At 50.0% G+C, this 20,992-nt stretch overlaps 2 protein-coding genes across 3 annotated transcripts in view; one reads left to right on the forward strand and one right to left on the reverse strand.

Moving 5' to 3' along the window:
* The window catches only part of STK4 (serine/threonine kinase 4), a 95,041-nt gene extending 82,352 nt beyond the window's left edge, over positions 1 to 12,689 (forward strand). For both annotated transcript variants that reach the window (XM_060285119.2, XM_030843582.2), the window contains exon 11: positions 8,369 to 12,689. In XM_060285119.2, coding sequence (XP_060141102.1) covers positions 8,369 to 8,527 — 159 coding nt within the window. In that variant the 3' untranslated portion in view covers positions 8,528 to 12,689. The remainder of the gene's footprint in view (positions 1 to 8,368) is intronic.
* Positions 12,690 to 16,488: 3,799 nt separating this feature from the next.
* KCNS1 (potassium voltage-gated channel modifier subfamily S member 1) lies at positions 16,489 to 20,604 on the reverse strand. Its single transcript, XM_030843538.3, has 2 exons — positions 19,564 to 20,604; positions 16,489 to 17,303 (listed from the first exon to the last, which is right to left on the reverse strand). The coding sequence occupies exons 1-2, from the start codon at positions 20,587 to 20,589 to the stop codon at positions 16,833 to 16,835; spliced, it is 1,497 nt and encodes a 498-aa protein (XP_030699398.3). The 5' UTR covers positions 20,590 to 20,604; the 3' UTR covers positions 16,489 to 16,832.
* Positions 20,605 to 20,992: the final 388 nt, after the last annotated feature.

Here is a 20,992-nt window from a genome sequence, read left to right on the forward strand (position 1 = left end):
CAAGAGCTCATATCCTAACCCAGCCACTTACATTTGCTGGCTCTGGGGTCAGGGGAACAATTCCTGTATCTCTCTAAGTCTCAGTTTCCATCTCTGTAAAATGGGTACCACTACTTATTTCGTGGACTCTTCTGAGGATTACATGAGATGATGCATGTAAAGTGCTGAGCACAATGCCTATCTAGCACATAGCACTCAGTTCAGAGTAGCTCTAATTAGCAGTCATTGGGCACTTAGTAATGCCTCATACTGTAGCTTGGTTTCATGACTTATCTACCTCGTTTATTTCTACTTCTAGTGTGAAAGGACCCTGCCATACCCTTTCTGTCCCATACACACCCTTACTTGGCCCACACGCCTCAATCATCCCTACTCCTGCCCAGTTCAGGCCAAGCACAGGTGTCTGACAGAGCCAGTACTCGCTAAAGATGTAATGTTAAATATTAGCAGTGCAATGCCTCTTGAGGTCCATTATTCTTTTATATTTGGGGTATGAAATTTCTTTTTGGGTTCTTGCTGTGGAAAGCCAGAATCATGATTGCAGTGAAAAATCTGGGTTTGGTCAAAACTTGACTATCTTTGGCCAACGGCTATTATAAAACTCACAGACAAAACCAAACTGAAACAACAACAAAAAGCAGGTGCCTTGTGATTTTCAGAGTAAGTTGTAAAAGTTCACGCCAGAACAGAGTTGGAGTAAATTCTAAGCATGTAAAAGTACTTCTTCAAAAATTCATTTTGTCACGGAAGTTTAAGGATGACTTTCAGTAAATCACAAATAACCAAGAGAATGCAAGTACTATTCTTTCTTTCCCCCTTCCTTCCTTCCCTTCTTTTTTTTATTATGTTTTATCTCCATAGAGTTTGCTTTGTTTTATTTATTTATTTATTTATTTATTTATTTATTTATTTATTTATTTATTTATGGCTGCGTTGGGTCTTCGTTGCTGCGCGCGGGCTTTCTCTAGTTGCAGTGAGCAGGGTCTACTCTTCGTTGTGGTGCACGGGCTTCTCATGGCGGTGGCTTCTCTTGTTGCAGAGCATGGACTGTAGGTACGTGGGCTTCAGCAGTTGTGGCGCGTGAGCTCAGTAGTTGTGGCTCACGGGCTCTAGAGCACAGGCTCAGTAGCTGTGGCGCATGGACCTAGTTGCTCCGAGGCATGTGGGATCTTCCCAGATCAGGGTTCGAACCCGTGTCCCCTGCATTGGCAGGCGGATTCTTAACCACTGCACCACCAGGGGAGTCCCCTTCCTTTCCTTCTTCCTCCCTTCCTTCCTTCCTTCCTCCCTTCCTCCCTCCCTCCCTTCCTTCCTTCCGTTCTCCCTCCCTCCCTCCCTCCCATCCTTCCTTTCTTTCTTTCTTTTCTCTCCTTCCCTCTTTCTCTCTTTCTCTCTCTCTCTTTCTCTCTCTCTCTCCTTCTCTCTCTCTTTCCCTCTCGCTCTCTTTTGCTGCACCACTTGTGGGATCTTAGCTCCCCAACCAGGGATTGAATCCACACCCTCGGTAGTGAAAGCTCAGAGTCCTAACCATTGGACCGCCAAGGAATTCCCTATTCTTCATATTATAGTAAAACCCCATTATTTAAAGAAAAAAACCCTTTTGCTTTTTGTCTTTTTGTTTATACCATTTATCAAATTACATCCTTCATACGCACACAGACACACACACATACACACACGATTCATACTGAACCCTCTCTGGGTAGGGGGCTCTCTGGATGCAGTCTTCTGGTTGTCTGAGGCCAATCTTCTGACCCCTGTTGGAGCTCTTGTCATTATATCACTGTGCCTGCTTGAAGCCAGATGTCTTTGTTTTACCTATGCTTAAAGTCTACATTTCATTCCAGTCATCTTGATAAATATTTTATACACGTGCAGTCATGTTTGCTTTGACTGGAATTCTGGTAACCGTTCCATGTATTGATTTGAAGTCATCATAAGCTCAGAATGGGATTGAAGTAATAATTCACTGATAACAGTTTTGCCACTTTTCTTCCTTATTGGAGAAGCATGAGGAAGAGTTTATAAGGGACTGATGGAAACATGATTTGGCATGACCACAATTTGAATCAGAGGAAATCTCTCATTAAAATTCTCAGAAGGCTTATTTAAGGAGCAAGATCTTTTGAAATCGAGTAATCTAGTGCTTACTTTTCCACACCAGCTGTGATTTGGGTGCAGCGTCCTTGCTTTTCTGCTTGGCTATCCTCTCCCTCATCTGCTGAGAGGTGACTGCATCACTGGAGAGTCTTATCTTACTGGAGTCACCTCTCCCCAGTCTTGAATCCACCCCTAGATAAAGATAAGGTCACATCAAGAAAGGGAATGTATCTTTTTTTTTTTTTTTTGCGGTACGCGGGCCTCTCACTGTTGTGGCCTCTTCCGTTGCGGAGCACAGGCTCCGGACGCGCAGGCTCAGCGGCCATGGCTCATGGGCCCAGCCACTCTGCGGCATGTGGGATCCTCCCGGACCGGGGCACGAACCCGTGTCCCCTGCATCGGCAGGCAGGCTCTCAACCACTGCGCCACCAGGGAAGCCCAGGAACGTTTCTTTGGTGGAACTAAATCCATGTCTTAGATGCCTTTTGCCTGACCTTTATATGTTTTCTCTGTTGCGCTTTTGCTAACCTTCTAGTGGTGGGTGGTAAAGGAATGGGGTGGCCTGCTGGTAGTTTCGCCTCTATCAAGCTTCCTTGTCATCTTGCTAAATTCCAAAGGTGTGTTCGTTCTTGGCTGCAATAAAACATCACCTGTGACAGGGTATCAGCCTGACTTACCTGTCCCGAAGGGATGATGTGTTTGAATTTTTATTTATTTATTTATTTATTTATTTGCGGTACGCGGGCCTCTCACTGTTGTGGCCTCTCCCGTTGCGGAGCACAGGCTCCGGACGCGCAGGCTCCGGACGCGCAGGCTCAGCGGCCATGGCTCACGGGCCCAGCCACTCTGCGGCATGTGGGATCTTCCCGGACCGGGGCACGAACCCGCGTCCCCTGCACCGGCAGGCGGACTCTCAACCACTGCGCCACCAGGGAAGCCCTGAATTTTTTTTTAGGGACGTATCATGACACCATTCTCATGGTAGACTTCTGAGGTAAGAGTTTCTGGCAGCAGCGGAGCAGGACTTTGAAATAGGTCTAAATCCTATACCTTGGATTGTTTGTCCACCATGGGCCTCGTTGCCACGGCAGGATGAAACTCTCCTGTATGTTCTGATGTGTTCAGTTTAGCTTGGCCCTGCTGATTCAAGATGGGCTCACTGTCAGTGTAATTCCTGTGACTTGTTGCTTGTGATGAAACACCAGCCAGATCTTCTCAGTTGTTCTCTAGGCCACTTGTGCAACTGACGTGGACACGCCATCATTCAGAATCTCAGGGTTGCTAAGGCCATTTGAGAAGAAATCAGTTCCCATCATTGGCTCCGTCCTAATGCCGGCAATCTGAGGACCTTACTGTCGTCTGGCCCAGAAGAAACAAGCCAGGTCCATCTGATTCGGGGTTTCTCACACAGAGTTCACTAGAGACGCCTCTGTGAGTGGGCGTGTGTCCTGCACCACACTGTGAGCTCGTCACGTTCAGCTCTTACAGCAGCAGCAGCAGCTATATTACTCACCTAGTTCCTCCATTTGCCAAGAAAGGACTTAAGGTGACAGCTTCCATTTATCTACTTTCTTTCTGCGCACCAGGCGCTCTATTTTATACTTTACCAACACCTCTAAGCCTCACAACTTCCCTCGTAGGTGAAATACTTTTGTGCTCCATTGAAGAAGCAGGCAGGTGCGGCACACATTAAAGACTTGCCCAGGGCCATCCAGCTCCCAAAGGCAGGGCACCCGTGGAACCAGGGCCATCTGACTCAAAGCCACTGCTCTCCCCCTAAACCCAGCTGCTCCTCCAGCAGCCTTTCTAGATAAGACGGGCTTGCTTGCTTGCAGGAGAGGGCTTGCTTGAGTTCTCTGAGGAGTTCACATCTGAGCTAAGGCCAAAAGGATAAGGAAGAACTGGCGACAAGCCATCCAGGCAGGAGGATCATTAACTGCATAGCTGTTGAGGCCAGAAAAGTGTGGCCTGTCTGACGATCTGAAATAAAGCATAGCTAGAGGGTCCTGAGCAACAGCAGTCATGAAGTTGGAGGGGATGACAGGCCAGAGACGTAGGGCCATTGTAGCCCCTGGTGAGTTGTTGGATTTTATTCTAAATGCAGTAGGCAACATACGGGCGGCTCATTTCTGTATTTTTAATTGTTTATTGCTGGGAGATGATGGTGGCCTGAATTGAGGGCTTGGAGGCAGAGATGAGAAAAGTGGTTGGATTTGAGTTATACCAGTATTTCAGAGACTAGATCGAAGGACTGTATGTGGTCAAGAGGGTGGTGACAGAAAGGGGAAAATCGGGGATGATTTTGAGCACCTGGGAGGATGGGGGTACCATTCCTGAGATGGGGAAGACCAGGGGGTAAGGAGAAGAGGTTTGGGGATGAGGGAGGATGGGACTCAAGAGTTTTAGTTTGGATGTGTTAAGGGATGGAGGTAGCCAGTAGGATCTGATCAGGGTGTGTGAGTCTGGAGTTCAGAGGAGAACTCTGGTCTAGAGATGGAATTGTGGGAATCACAGTGTAGAGAGGAAGTTTCAGTCCTAGGGTTTAGATGAGACACCAAATGGTGATATTCCCTTTAGCTAGTGAAAGCCGCTCAAGCTACCTGTGTGGCTGGTATGAGCATTTACTCCATCAGGATGCTGGCTGCAGCGAACTGTAGGACCAGAGCTGTTCTACTGCAGGATATACATTTGAAATTTATTTATGCCACCAAGGACCAGGAAGGTGAAACGCTACACTTGGCGCCAGAAAACCATTCTCTGAGCTTGTTTTCAGAAAAATCCATATCTGGATGGTGTGACTGGCTGGCTGTGTTCTAATAGGTCAGTTGTAACTTAAGCCCCAAGGGCCTTAGGGCAAGTAAATTAGCCTGAAGGTAGCTGAGATAAAGCCAGGGTGCTTGTTGTTGCCCCCAGATTAGAATCAAGGGCAAAAGAGCTGCAGAGAAATTGGAAACCTAGAAGAAGCCTTGACCAGAGACAGCGATTACTTTGTGAGAATTTCACTGCCAGGAAAAGGAGAAGGAAGGTGTAGGATCACGCTGATCCAGTTGAGGGCTTATAAGAAATGCCCGAATAGCTTCTTAGCACCTGAAGTCCTGCGCCTCCCCTCCCAGGGGGCCTGATCCAGTAGCTCTGGCTGGGGGCTCAGGAGTCGGTATTTTCAACAAGTGGTTCTGATGCAGGTGATCCACGGATCGTACTTTGAGAACCACTGAGTTTCAGGAGACCTTTGAGATCATCTAGGCAGCCCTCTCTTACAAGTGGGGAAACTGAGGCCTAGGGAGGAGGTGGTGCTTGCCTGAAGTGGCAGGACAAGTTGGCAAGCTAGTGCACTTCCACCGACTTCCGTTTCTTCATCTTGCAGTTAAGTCTTTATCCAAATGGATGGGTCAGAAGCTAGCCTCCCGTCCCAACTCCCAGCTCGCCTTCCTTCACTGTATTTTCTTTCTTTTCTTTTCTGTAACACCTTCTAATCTAAGAGTCATTTACTCATTTACTGTGTTAATTGTCATATGTCTGTCTCACCTCACTAAGATGTAAGCTTCGTCAGGGCAACGATTTGGGGAGCTTTTTGTTTCTCTTCCCCCTGAAGGATCCTATGTGCCTTCAGTACACAGTGCCTGGCCTAGGGTAGGTATTCAGTGAATATTTGATGAATGGTTGGATGAAAACTATTTTGTTAAACTATACAGACGTTAACGGGCATTGTGGGAAAGTGCCAGCCCTTAGGCATTGTTAACCCAAAATAGAGTAGAATGTTCTCTTTCTTGCTCCTTTGACCCTGGTTCGGATCCGAGGTTACAGGAACAGCTTATTGATGAGAGATTAATTAGCGACTTCCCAATAATATTAATAATAACGATAATGTAACAGCAACAACAATAATGGTTATTTTTATCTTTTTTTGCGGTGCGCGGGCCTCTCACTGTTGTGGCCTCTCCCGTTGCGGAGCACAGGCTCCGGACGCACAGGCTCAGCGGCCATGGCTCACGGGCCCAGCCGCTCCGCGGCATGTGGGATCCTCCCGGACTGGGGCATGAACCTGTGTCCCCTGCATCGGCAGGCGGACTCTCAACCACTGCGCCACCAGGGAAACCCTACAATAACGGTTATTAATAACAACAGGAATAGCTATCATTTATGGCATGTTTACTGTCCACCAAATACATACGACATGAAGTCCTACACTAAGAGCGCCACACCTATTATGAACTCGTCCAATTCTCTTTTCACCCCAAGGGTGGAGGAACTGAGATTGTCTGTTTTCCAGAGGAGAAAAGTGAGGCTCAAAGAGGGCAAGTTATTTGTCCAAGGTTACACAGCCAGTGCAGTTAGGATCTGTCTTTAACCACCAGTTACATTCAGTATTCGGTTTGGGGTGTCCTCTCTTTGGAGAAGGAATCGAAAAAGCTAAAGACGAGGCAGGCATCACCCTCCGGGGTGTCCCTGCACCAAGGACACCAGCCTCCAGGATGGTGTCAAACCACACAGGCTGGAAGGCAAGATGGATTTTTTTAGCCCGACTTTCCAGCACTTCCACACCCTCTCAAGTCTTTCCATTCTCACATTACAAAGAACCTTCCGTCTTGAACTGTGAGGCTTTTCTCACTTCTGAGACCACCTCCCTGAAGCGGACCAAGGGACATTCCTGTGGTGACAGGTCACTAAGCCATTTCTAGGGAGGCCACTGCAGTGCTTCCCTCTAAAGGGAAGAGGGGGACAGAAAGAGGCTCCTTCACCCACCTTTCGATACCCTTTCCCTGGTGAGGCTTCAGGAAGGGGCTGAGGGGGCCAGTGATTCTATAAATCTCCTGTGATACTTGAGTGAGCCTTTTGAGCTCCTGAAACACTGTGCCTGTTACACTGGCTGTGAGCTCACAGAATTTCTCACCACCTGCTGTGGAGAATGTCGCCATACATTCCCACCCCTGCCAGCCTGGCCTGGCCTCGCTCGGATGCAGTGAACACTCCACACATACGGCAATGGCCACAAGGCCACTTGCCCGACAGCTGCAGACACAGGTGGAAGATGGGCCCCCCTGGGCTGTAGCCAAGGTTGTGTGTTGTCACACTCATTGCCGTCTTTAAGCACACAGGGCACCAGGCGCTGTGCCGACCACCCGACAGCCACGGTCTTATTTGATTCTTATAATAAACACGATGAGGCCCTGTGGCCCTACTTCTGTAGATGAGGAAGCCCTGGAACAATCGGTCCCTGGCGTGAGTCTCACAGCATCTGCAGAGGCAGAGCCACGTTTCCAACACAGGTTGAGTTGGTTCTCAAACCCGTGCTTTTGTGAGTCTGCCTGTCCCCAACGCTGGTTAAGAGCAGGGCCTCTGGGTTTGAATCTTGACTCTGCCACGTCTCGGCCGTGAGACACTGGCAAATCACTGAGCCACCCTCTTCCTTGGCTTGTTCTTCTGTGACATAGGGATAATAATATACTGAAATCACAGGATTGTCATGAGGATTAAATTAATTGACGTATAATGTATGCCAAGCACTTGGTGTCTGGCGCATGGAGAGCGTTGTGTAGGTGCTTGCCTTTAGTATTAACTTAGATATCAGGGCCTCTTTTTCCTTTCTGCAGGACGGAAACTTCATCTCAGAAGTTTCAGGGCTTCTCCAGCTAGCCCCCCGTCCCACCACCCCCACAAAGGGCTTGTGTCTGTATTCCCAAGACACTTAGGTAGATCATCCGTGTAAAGTGCTCACTTAGAGTGGTGCTCCCAGTAAGTGCTAGCGGTGACAAGGATGACAGTGCCGAGACTCTGGGGTGTGGGGAGACGGGGGCCGGGGGAGAGCATCTGATCCTCCGCGAGCATCTGTCCTCCCTGGTGTAGGGTCCCGAAGGAGACATGGCCACCGTGCAGATGCCCACGTCACGGGTAGGACGAGAGCCAGGAGGCAGTCATTATGCTGCATATACCAAGTTACTCTTACTTTAGTGCCCTAACAATGAATCCAATGTAATTAATTTACAAGAGAGGGGAGATGAAAGTCTCATTCATTAAGTTCCTGGTCAAGGAACAGTAAATCAAAGAGATTAACACTTAGAGCTCTTCCCAGGGGAATTCCTTGGCGGTCTAATGGTCAGGACTCTGCACTTTCACCGCTGAGGGCGCGAGTTCAATCCCTGATCAGGGAAGTAAGATCCCACAAGCCGCATGGCACGGCCAAAAAAAAAGAACTCTTCCTGGGGTAAGTTGTCTCAAAAAGCCACTGACCTGGATCTTGTCATGACTATACTTTCTACCTCCCTTGTAGCTGAAGAGTTGGACAGTAGAGGACCTTCAGAAGAGGCTCTTGGCCCTGGACCCCATGATGGAGCAGGAGATTGAAGAGATCCGGCAGAAGTACCAGTCGAAGCGGCAGCCCATCCTGGATGCCATTGAGGCCAAGAAGCGGCGGCAGCAAAACTTCTGAGGGAGGCCAGGCCGGCAGGGCCCCAGGCCGACAGCGAGCTCTGGCTCGCTCGCCCCTCCAGCTGCCTCCATCATCTCTCCAGCCCCTCTGTGAACTCAGGAACGTGCGCCAGTGGCCAGGGCTGCCGTGCCGGTCAGCGCGCCGCCCTGATGTGTGCATTTAAACTGGGCAGTTATATCATTTCAGAGGATTCATGTGGGCGCTTTGAAACTCAGAGTTTTCAACCCCAGAAACAGAGACTCCTAGTTGAGTGAGAGCTGGGAAAGTGTCCCATTGTCTTTTGTTTTTCTTCTCCCAGTAGCTTTCAGTGGTTCTTTCTGGAAGACTTTAAAAAATATATATAAATATGCATATATATATAAATTATAACTAGATTCCCCACATGGCGTGGTGGCATCTCTGTATAGGTACAGTTTTAAACAGTTGCCTCTTTTCTGTAAGATTATGGTACTATGGGACATGAGGGCAGAGGACACCAGGAGACTGCTGGGGGCACTCCACCCCCTGGAGCCAACCCCACCCTTTTGCAGGGCTGCACTGACAGGTTAGGTTGGGGCCTGTTCCTTTACCACGCTTTCAGCCTTGTGCAGGCCATCCCTGGCTTCTGGAGCTATCAGTGATGCCCAAGGGGAAGCCTTGAGCACCGGTGTTTACTTTCTGAGTCCCAGGAGAAGCCTGGCACGCTCCTTGCAAGACTGGCCTTTGCAGTTTCAACGCCTTTCATCCACCTCCACTCTCCCAACTGCCTAGAGTCACAGCAAAGACACTGCCCAGTGCCTTAAGAGGAGACGTGATCCAGCAAGGGGACAGGCCTGCCAGGAACTCCTAGCAAAGTGGAGCTGTGTTCAGTCTGCAAAAGGGAAAAGGTTTTTGAAGTTCTCATCATCCATGTGAAGATTACACACGTGGCATTTTGCTCCACGTTCCTTACAGACAGGGGTAGAGGGCATTGCTTTTGAGACCCACATTCCAACATGTGACTGTTTTCTTTTCCATTTTACTGCTACGGGGTCTGGAAAGGGTAAATGAATATCAGACTAAGATTTGTTCTCCAGGAGACTCAACCCAGACCCGTAGAATGCCAGAGCTGGAAGGGACCATAGACATCATCTGGTCTAACAGAGGCTTAGAGAGGAGAGTGACATGGCCCAAATCACAAAGCAAATTAAAGTAAGAGCTGGAATTGGACTTCGGGGCTCCTCACTCCTGCTTCACTGAACCAAGCAGCCCCTTCTTGGAGGGAAGACACTTGTGTCAGTTTTGGTGAAGTTGTTTCAGGGAATCCTGCTAATGGAAACTTGCTCTTGCTTTGTCTCTTCAGTAGGGGACTAGCTGTGAAGAGATTCCCAAGGGGAGCCAGATCGTTCAGTTTCAGCCATTCCACGAGCTCCACAGCATCTGCCGGACAGCAGACAGGCATCACGCGGGCAGATGTAGGGCCTAAAGCAGATCAGAGGGCTTTGCAACAGACAGCACTGAGCCATCCGTCTGGAGCCTTGGTTCAAGCCCACATGTCACTTAGTCACACAGCCAAGAGCAGACAGTTGGGAAAGACAACTGTCTTTTTGTTTTCTAGTACCTCTTCCCCTCAGATAGGGGAGCTGTGACTAGGTCGCACCTAAGGATACTGTAATTTGATTCCATTATTGCTTTTGCTACCCAAACCTGGGGATCAGTGGAGAGTCAGGGAATGTTCCTCTTCTGTGGCTGGATTCTGTTCTTTACAATTACAGCAAAAATTACATTTTTTTAAAAATGCAAGAGGTTGTTGTCGGTCTGCAGGGCTTGGCCAGCTAAGCAGCCTTGTGGCAGGTACAGACAACAGAGGACAATTCGAGGATCCCGCTACAATAATAAACGGCAGCTAGTGACCATGACCACTTATTATACGCCAGGCACTGCGCTAGGTAGGTAGGCTCTTCGTGGCAGCTCCAAACTTCCCAATAACTCTGTGAATTAAGTGCTTTATCTCCATTTCATAGATGAAGAAGCAGGTTCAGAGAGAAAAAAGTTCTTTCCCAAAGTGGTACAGGTGGTAAGTGGTAGAATCAGGATTCATAGCATCACCATGTGGGACCAGTATTTACAGGGAAAAGGAAAGTCACAAGTCGTCTTTTTTTTTTTTTTAATTTTATTCAAGTATAGTTGATTTACGATGTGTTCATTTCTGCTGTACAGCAAAGTGATTCAGTTATACATATATATACATTTTTTTTCACATTCTCTTCCATTATGGTTTATCACAGGATATTGAATATAGTTCCCTGTTTATCCAACAAGTCTTTGCAAAAATGAAATGACCACTTTTCTTGCACAGACTAAAAAACTCTAGCTGGCATTCTCAGGTTGGGAAACCACTGAATTAGTAGTCAAGCCTGACAGCCAAGTGAGTTTTAAAACCCAAAGTATGGAGCATGAATTTTCCTACACCATCTGCTGCGCTAATTAACAGTCCTGCCTCAGTCTCTCTCTCTTTCTCTCTCTTTTCTTTAAAGGATTTTGCACTTGGCCAGACAAGAGGGGAATGCCCATTATTCTCCCTTCCTAAGCTAGAGCCAAGTAAAAGAAGGTTCAGTTTTCCCCCCATAAATATTCTTGGGAGATGAATCTCTATCTGAGGTTTATTTTGTTTCAAGCATGTGTGCATCCAGAATGCTGGTCCAACAAAGTACATTGCTTTCCAGTCCAGCTAGGCAGAGCCCTTTGGCCAAAAGTCAGTTTATTTTGGATGAGATGGATTTCCTGACAAGGTGTGTTTGTTTTCTTGTGACAGGAAGGCAGAGAAGCAAATCCTAGTCATTTTTTTCCTTGAATACTAAATTCAGGATAGGTCAGCTGGCTTCCATTGAGCCCTGAGTGTCAGTCGTTGCTTGAGCATTTGCGACTCAAGCTTCCAGGGGACTCTGGGCCTCTCACTTGTTCGCTCCTAGGAAACAATGACCCAGACCTAACTGTGTCTTTTAAAAATCTCAGATTCTCCAGGAATATCTTTATTGCTTCCTCACCAGTAATTTTGAAGCAAATTTCCATTTTTCTTTTTCCTTGTCCCTTCTCCCAACCACCAAGTGGATGGACGGATGGATTCGTGGACGAGTGTTTGGCTTGATGGATACATGGTTAAATAGATAGATAGACGGACACACAGACAGACCCAATACTCCAAAGCAACTTAAGAACTATAGCCTTGACTCCTCCAGACTGTAGGTTCTGATCCAGGAAACATTTATTTAGCACCTGCTGCCAGAGATGTATTATTTATACCATTTAAAATTCAGTTGTGCTTACCAATATCAGGAATGAGAGAGGTGACATCATTACAGATCCTACAGATATTAAAAGGCTAATAACAACTTTATGAATAACTTTATGCTAATAAATTCAACAACTTAAATAAAATGGACAAATTCCTTGAAAGATACAAAGTACGTACCATACCTCACTCAAGAAGAAGTAGATGATCTGAATAACCCTTTATCTATGAAAACTTAATGGCTCTGGGTGATACACGTATTACTGTCCTCGTTTGACAGATAAGGAAACCGAGGCTCAAGAGAGGTAGAGTCTGTTGCTCAAGGTCAGGTAGCTAGAATATGGCAGAGCCAGAGTTCAAATCCAGGTCTTCTGATCCTCATTCCAGTGCCCTTTCTAGCATACCATGTTGCCTCTAAAGATTGCAGCTCCTTTTTTACTGGAAAATTGTTCCTGCCCAGTCCACATCCTCTCACCCCATCCTTTCTTAAGCACTATGTCTGTATTTTCACCAGGATTACAGTCATTGTATTTGGAATCCATGTTCTCTTTTGTGTTTGGAAAAAGAAAATCTCTTCTACCAGCTTGCACTCAGACCAACTTGGAAAAAAAAAAAAAGCTTAAATGCTGTTGCAGACGTACAACTTAAAAATGTGAAGTTTGTAGCTTTAACTTTTTGTAACAAAAACTAATAACACTGGCTTAAGAGCCGACTTGAAATGCTATTTTATAAAGTTTGGATGTAAATAACCAATCGAGGTCAGCAGTTTGTATATGTATGAGACATAGCTTCCTCCACTGCCTTTTTTTAAAAAAATTGAGATGCTTCCTATGTGCTTTTATGTTAGAATTGTTGTTCTCCCTCCTTCCTCCTTCCTCCACCTTGTCACCGTTGTTTTAAATAAACTATCATTTGGACCAGAGTCTATCCTCTTTTTAAAAATGAGAGCCTCCATCTATAGCCTGGATGGTGGTATTGTGAAACTTTGTGACATCGACTCTGTGGTGTGTTTATTCTGGAATCCAAAGCCAGGGGTAGAGGTAGGTGGCGTAGGAAGTAAACTTTTGTTGGACACCTACTGTGTGCCAGGCACTGAGCTGGTTGTCAGGGAGTTAGAGATGAACTAGGCACAGCTCTTGCAGGCCACCTGGGGAGTCGGTTCAGCCCACAAGCATACAACATTGGAAATACTATGGTAGAAGAAAGTACACAACCTGTGGACACAGGAGGGAGCAACAGTCGGTTCTGCTAGGATGTCCAAGGAAGCTTTTCTGGAGGAGGTAATACATCCTGCACTTTAAAGATGAGGAAGAGACGGCAGGTGGAGAAGGGGTGAGAAGTGAGGGAGATGAGGCATCCTGGGCAGAGGGACCAGCCTATACAAAGGGTCTGGTGTGAGAGTCTGGACATAGGATCACCTTGGCATCCTTCATCTCTGTCTGTCATTGATGAAGCCAGGACATGCACTGCCCAGCATTCAGAGGGGATCGGCTGGGTCCTGCCCATCCTTATCCAGAAACAATTCCCTAGCCTGAGCCTGGGTTCTCTTAGTCTTAAAAATTTACTCCAGGGCTTCCCTGGTGGCGCAGTGGTTGAGAGTCCGCCTGCCGATGCAGGGGACACAGGTTCGTGCCCCGGTCCGGGCAGAACCACATGCCGCGGAGCGGCTGGGCCCGTGAGCCATGGCCGCTGAGCCTGCGCATCCGGAGCCTGTGCTCCGCAACGGGAGAGGCCACAACAGTGAGAGGCCCGCGTACCGCAAAAAAAAAAAAAAGAAAAGAAAGAGGCCCTGGGAGATGTGACACACAGAGGAGAAGGCGACGTGATGACAAAGGCAGACACTGGAGGGAGGAAGCCACGTGCCAGGAAATGCTAGCAGCTGACAGAAGCTAGAAGAGGCAAGGAGAGGACTCTACCCTGGAGCTTCTAGAGGGAATGTGTTCCTGCTCACACTTTGATTTTGGAATCTGGCCCCCAGAACTGTGAGAGAAATAAATTTCTCTTGTTTCAAGTTTGTTTCATCGTTTGTGGCAATCGGTTACAGCAGCCACAGGAAACGATACACCTTCCAATAACTTAATTTTTTTTCTTAAGGAAGTCAGTTTCTGTTGCTTGCAAACAAAGAACTCTAACTGTAACCGTTGTTCATCATTTCACTTATTTATTCTAATGAATTACCCTTTTTGATTAACTTAGTAACCTGCTGGATTCCTATCACTTACAACCTGTGCCTAATCCAAGACTGGAACCCGAGAACGTGGATTCTGAGTCACTCCACGTATCACCCACCATCCCCAGTCACCCAGAAAGCACGCCAGGCAGCCAGCTTCACACAGGCAGAAACAGGCCCCTGGGCCCAGTCTCTCTATTTGCAGAATGGTTTTCACTGATACACGGGAGTGGGAGTGCGTCGTTGCCTTTCTACCAGGGCCACACACAGCCTCATGATGGATGCAGGTCAGATGATTTTTCCCTGAGCTTTCCTCACACCAGCTCTAGGGACTCAAAGTCTGGAAGCTATCTGGCTCCTTGGTGTATGTCCAGCAAGACCACAAGGGTGGTGCATGCAGCCCTTCTGGTCTCTGTGCTCCGACCCGAGCAGAGCTGGGCCTAGAAGTTAGGAGGTGAGTGTGCAGGAGGGCTGGGGTGTGTGTGTGGTGAATTCATAGGCGACCCCTTGGCTTAGCTCCAGTCTCTGCTCCCATCTGGAGACTCAGAATCCACCCACATGTAGGGGCCTCCTATGTACCAGGCCCTGTGTATGCCACAAGGCCTCTGCACATGCTGTTCCCTCTGCTTGAAACACTTCCAGGCACCCTCATTGCCTAATTAGGTATTTATCCCTAGGATGAGATAGTCACTTGCTCAGGAAAGTCTTCTCTGACCTTGGTTAACGGTCCCTGCTCCATTACGCGCTTATAGTTTCCTTTACTTCATAAAGCTATTACATACTTATGGGGTTATTGAATTAAAATCCATCTCCCCCACTAGTCTGACGCTTCATGAGTATAGGAATATATATATTTTGTTCCCCACTGTATCTCTGAAACCTAGTAAGCAGCTGATAAATAGGAGGCCAGGTGGGTAAAGTAAATCTGAGAAGTGGCGGGGCTCACACCGTGGGGTCTGTGTGTATGAGGAGGTGGGTGGGAGGGGGACGCTGTGGGGAACTGGAGAGCCTGCGCTTCGCCCAAAGGCATTTGAATTTTAAAAAATACACTAAAAATACTGTTCAGCCAAACAAAACACGTCTGCAGGCCACACGTGAAGCCCCAGCTTATGCCTCTTCTCAAAGATATTTGTTGAATGATTGAGTAAAGAATTTACAAGGAAGTCATTTTTATTTTTTTATTTTATTTTTTTAAAGATTTTTTTGATGGGGACCATTTTTAAACTCTTTATTGAATTTGTTACAATGTTGCTTCTGTTTTCTGTTTTGGTTTTTTGGCCACGAGGCATATGGGATCCTAGCTCCCCGATCAAACCCGCACCCCCTGCATTGCAAGGCAAAGTCTTAACTACTGGACTGCCAGGGAAGTCCCAGGAAGTCACTTTTAAATCCTCAAAGAGCAAGGAGGAGGAGAGAGGCAAACTGAAAGGATCTCCTTTGCGGTCTTGTCTCTGTCCTCTTAAGGACAAGGTCTCTCTATTTCCTCTTTCTCCTCAGTGCTCCACATGTAGTAGGCTGTACAAATTGGTTGATCTATTCAACGTTTACTAAATACCTGCTCCACGCAAAGCCAGGCTCAACCAGACAGTGTCTTCCATCTTGGAGCTCAGTGTGGTGGGACAGAGCTACAGTCCGGCAATGACACGATAGCGATGGCTGTCCCAGCCACAGTATGTGGAAAGGGCTGCAGGACTTTCTCAGCAAATAGAGAGAGTATTCAGCAGGCGAGTATAAAACATGTGGCCCCAGCAAGGATGAGAGGGCTGGACCTGGCCACAAGGGACAGGAGGCTCAAGCGTTTGCCCGGATGGTGACCCAAGGTAGGGCTGGAAGTCTGCGTCATGGGCAGAAGGGAACTGCCAAGATCAGCCTGGGGGGATCTAGGGAAGGGGCGACAGGTGTCGATGCATGGCAGCTCCTTGCCACCAACACTTCAGAGCTGAGCTGGCTTTAAATCAGTGCTCCATTTGGCTTTCATCTCCCTCTGGGGCACAGATTGTGACCATCTAATAGATGGGCTGAACTGTGGAAATGGAGTAGGTCCTAGCATAGCTGGTCTAGACCTCAGGCCTCAGGCCAGGGCCCCTTCAGATTTTCTGTATCTTAAGCCAGCCCTGGGAGGAAGCTTCAGGACTATTGTTTAGCAAGTCTTGCCCATCCACTAAGGGGGCAGCCTCCTACCTAGTCCTTCCTTTAAGACCTCATCTTTGAAAGCTGACTCCTGTTGGAAGCTCCTGGAAAAGAACCACAGCTGAGGTCCAGGAGCCTACATCTGAATCCCCTGCCTGGTCCTTTCCCTAGCTCTAACAGAAGGTTCTAACTCTATGAACCAACTCTGGAGGTTCCATGAACCCCCTACAACCACATGCAAATTTTGTGAGGGCAGAAGAAAGACCAGTGGAAGGAACATTGCCTTGGCAGAGACCCACGAGCTGGGATTCCAACCCTGGCTCCACCACTTCTAGTTGTGCGACATCTGGGCAAGTCATTGTGCCTCTCTGAGCCTGTTTCCTCATCTGTGAAATGGGGACGATTCCCATCCTCCAACAGAGGGCCAATGTGACATGGCTAACAGACAGAAGGCGCTCAGGAATTGTTAGCGTCCTTTTGACTTTCCCTCTTTGGCTCATGCCTGCATTGTGGGTGGCTTGGAGGTTCGTCTAGAAAGGTCTCTGGGGTGCTCCCCAGGCTCACAGAATCTAGGGTAACACTGTGCTGCTCTGCGCCTTTGGAGGAAAGGACCCGGCCTCCAGGTGTCATTTCTGAAGCCAGAGTGAGTGATACTGAGAGGCCATGCCACCAGGAAGAACTTAAGCAGGGGAGGAATCTCTGCTCTGTTTCAGCTCACTGCAGGGGTGTGGGAAGGGGGGCACGGAGCCCTGGCTTTAATAAACCTGAGAGTTTGGAGGCCCACTAGTGGCCTGAGCCTCCAGGTCTTCAGATCTTCCCTCCTGGGAGGTCTCTCGGGAGGTCTCCAGAGACGCCTCCGACACTCCGTCAACGCTGCTCAGCAAGTCCTCAAACTCCCAGTGGTCACTGTTGCGCACGGCAGCCTCCAGGGCCTTCTGGCGTCGGTAGAAGTGGGAGAACTTGTTGAAGATGATGGTGATGGGGAGTGCCACCACCAGGATGCCCCCGAGGATGCAGCCCGACGCTGCCAGCTTGCCGGCCACTGTCACCGGCACCACATCCCCATAGCCCACGGTGGTCATGCTCACCGTGCCCCACCACCAGCAGGCCGGGATGGTGTCAAAGCCCACATCCTCCTCCTTCTCGGCTGTGTAGGCCACGCAGGAGAACACAGACACACCCACGGCCAGGTACAGCAGCAAGATGCCCACCTCACGGTAGCTGTGCTGGAAGAGAATGCAGGAAGTCAGAGTTGGTGAACTTACAGACCCGGTATTGGGCACATGGGGAAACTGAGGCCCAGAGAGTAGAAGGGGCAGGTCCAAAGTCACAGAGCAAAGTGGAGCTGGTGCCAACACCCAGGTGCCCTGCCTGCACACTAAGGTCGTTCAACTACAGTAGCCAGCAAATCGCCCTGAGACTGAACACAGGCCTGATTTCTGTTGTCCAAAGTGCCTGCCTGCTAAACCATGGCTGTTTCTTCTAATGCAGGGGCCACTGGTGGGGCCAGCCAGTTGATGGAAAGCTGGTGATTTTTACACTGTTGCAGAACCAAGAGAGAACCGCAGTTTATATGCCACAATGTAGAGTTGGTTTCATGTCCTTTTGACTGGTCTCTCCCATTTCTGTTAAGTACAAAAGTATTTTCTGCCTCTCGAGGAAGCTAAGAGGATATATGAGTTCCCTGGACCACCCACTGGATGCACTAGCCTGTGGGTGTGTATACTTGTTCTGCCCCCAACGCCTTACGGCACTGATGCTCGAATAGGGCAGTTCTGTCCCCCAAGGGACACGTGGCAACGTCTAGAGACATTTTTGGTCGTCACAGCTGGGAGAGGTGTGCTACTGGCATCTAGTGGGTAGAGGCCAGAGATGCTGCTAATCACCCTACAATGCACAGGACAGCACCCGCAACCCAACAAAGAATTATCTGGCCCCAAACGTCAGTAGTGCTGAGGCTGAGAACCCCTAGTCTGGAACAGGGCCTCCCAAACTATAAGGTGCAGAGAAATCATGTAGGGGGAACTAACTGAGTAGGTCTGGGGTAGGGCCACAGGTTTTGCAAACTCCCAGGTAATTAGGAAGCTGCTGCTGGCCAGGGGCCTGGCTTTGAGTAGCAAGGCTCTCATCCAAAGTCTTACACCCGTGCCTTGGACGCTGCAGCTTTGATCAGCACTCTTCTCCTTCCCTGCAGAAAAAGCTAGCAGCATCAGGCCCTGGCTTCCTGCATGGTGGAGGCAAGGCAGAGTTCTGGGGTGGACTGTCCCTGGAGAAATGCTCAGTTCAGGGGTCTGGCTAATGGAATTCCCTCTACCTGCCCTAGCAGTCTGCCCAGGTCGCCCTGCCTGCACCCAGCGTCCTGGCTGTCCTGCCGTGAGAGCATGCAAACGGCTTTCCTAAGCCACGGGTGGAAGGGGTCCTCCAGCACCTTTTAGGGATTCTTAACAGGGTTGCATGGAGCTTTGGGAGAAAGCGGTGCTAGGGTCAGGACCAGGTGGATGCTTCTCTGGGCTGCACCACTTATTTGCTGAGGAACCTCTGACAAGTCCTGCCACCTCTTGGAGCCTCAGTTTCCACATCTGCAAAGTAGTCACAAAAATACTTGACCCTGTTTAAACCTCTCACAGGATCCCCTATTCCCACGGGGAAAAGACCAAAATTGCGGGCCAAGAGTTGACGACCCTTCAGTGCCCTGTGCCCCACTCACCTCTCCAACCTCCTCAGTGGGCACACCCTTCCCTCCATGTCCCCCTCCCAGCATCATCCTTTTCCCTCTCCAGGCCTTCTTCCAAGCTGTTCACGTTGCCTCCCTCCCCAAACCAGGCTAATTTCACCCCCTTGAGGGTAAGCTTGCCAGGGCAGTGATTCACCCCCAGTGCAGGTCCTGACACGGGGCGGGTGCTCAACAAATTGCAACCAGGCTTTAAAAAGGCAACCCTCCAACCTCAGCTTCTTCATCTACGGGAAGGGAATAAATAATAGCATGTTCCTGAGGAAGCTGTCCTGAGGATGAAATCGATGACGGATGTGAAATTGGCACAGAGTTAGCAGTCAGTAAGTGTTAGCTCTGGGGCTATTGCTAGACTTAGCCTATGAAGGGTGACCTATGATACCCGTGCTCCCTGATAACGCCAGCACGAAGGCTCAGCAGAGAAGCCAGTGAGCATCCTGCTTGGCGTATTTTTGTGATGTCTGACAGATAGATCCAAAGTAACCTTTGTCTTGTTTTTGTTATTGTTGTTTGTTTTTGTCTTTTGGTTTGGTTTTGGAAAGAAAGACAAGCAAAGCTCTGCCTCGGTTTTCCGTTTCTCTCCTGGGAAACAGGTAACAGAAAGACCCTTCTTACAGGGCTATTGGGAAGGTAGGACTGGATGTGAAATGCACACCTGGTGCCTAGCCCCGTGTGTCTGGACACCACAGGCTTGGAAGTTCCCCTGCTAACCTGCCCCATGGTTACACCCGCCTCCCCGAAACCCCTAACCCTACCTTGAGCGTTGCACCCAGCGAGCGCAGCCCAGTGGAGTGGCGCGCCAACTTGAGCACGCGGAAGATGCGCATGAGACGGAACACCTGCACCACCTTGCCCAGGTCGCCCAGCTCGTCGCCACCCGCTCCGCCCTGGTCTCGGAGTGCCACGCCAGCCAGCAGCGTGAGATAGAAGGGCAGCACGGACACGATATCGATGAGGTTGAGCGGGTGGCAGAAGAAGTTGCGCGTGCTGGGCGCTAGCAGGAGGCGCGACGACACCTCGAAGCTGAACCAGGCGATGCAGAAGTACTCGAGGTGCCGCAGCACCGGGTCGTCGCGCAAGCCTTCCGCCCTGCGGCCCGCGGCCACCGCGGCCACGGCGGCCGCTGCCTCGCGGGCCTGGTACTCGGGCAGGCTGTGAATGCACATGGCGGCGATGGAGGCGAGCACCACGCCGATGGAGACGCAGCTGAAGAGCTTGCTGGGCAGCGAGTAGCCCGGGTTCTCCATGGTGAGCCAGAGGCGGCGGCGCAGGCGGCCGCAGCGCACCGCCCGGTAGTGCGCTAGCTCTCGCTGCACGTCAGAGATCTCTTCGGGGCACGGGCCCACGCTGCTCAGCGTGTCGCTGTCCTCGTCCCAGACGCGCGGTCGTGCCACGCGCCGCTCCAGGTAGCGCGCACGGCAGCACGTGGCCAGCGCGCTCTCGCCCAGGCCCCAGTAGTCGGCCTCCTGGCCGAAGGCGAAGACGCACTGCTCGTCGAGCACGTGCAGGCGGCCGGTGCGGTAGAAGTGCAGCAGGCTCAGGAAGAAGCCCGGGTGCCGATCGAAGTAGAACTCGCGCGCCGCCGCATCGTAGTCGTCGCACAGGCGTCGCGCCTGCTCCTCCGACGCCGCGGCCTGCAGGCGGCCCAGCCGCGTGCCCGGGAACCGCGCCAGGGCGCGGGCGCTCAGCCGCCGCCGCACGCCGCCCACGTTCACGCGCAGCGCCTCGTCGCTTCGCCGCCAGGGCACCCGGGCTCCGGGCCCCGGGCACTCGCTCACCATGGCTGCCGCGCGCTGGCCTGCGGACAGGGGATGGGCACGCTGAAGCGGGCGTTCCCGGACGGCCTCCCTTCCACGAAGACCAGGTCTAAATCCCCTCCCTGCTCCATCCCCAGCCAGGGGCGTTGGAGGCGCTATGTGAAGCGTCTGGTACGCCATAGGCACACAGTGTCAAGTGCCCTCCGGACTCAAGAGTCAAGCTTGGGTTTGAATATCCCTCACTCCCCACTCCCCCACTGGGGTCCTTGGCCAAATCACTGAGAACTCCCCCCACCCCTTCATTTTCATAAAGTGGATGCTGAGATGTCCCTTGGAGGACTATGAAAGCTGTAGGACGGCAGGATGTCCTGACCCCCGCTGGCCGCTCATTCAGGACGTCTCCTTGTCCAGACTGGGATTTTCGCAT

The sequence above is a fragment of the Globicephala melas genome, chromosome 15 (assembly GCF_963455315.2).
Source record: "Globicephala melas chromosome 15, mGloMel1.2, whole genome shotgun sequence".
NCBI classification, from domain to species: Eukaryota; Metazoa; Chordata; class Mammalia; order Artiodactyla; family Delphinidae; genus Globicephala; species Globicephala melas.

Excerpts from the sequence above, each read along its gene's own strand:
- KCNS1 (XM_030843538.3), bottom strand. The coding sequence starts at position 20,589 with ATGGTGAGCGAGTGCCCGGGGCCCGGAGCCCGGGTGCCCTGGCGGCGA. Across the intron at positions 17,304-19,563 it reads CGCTGGGTGCAACGCTCAAG|CACAGCTACCGTGAGGTGGG; the intron begins GTAGGGTTAGGG and ends ATTCTCTTCCAG.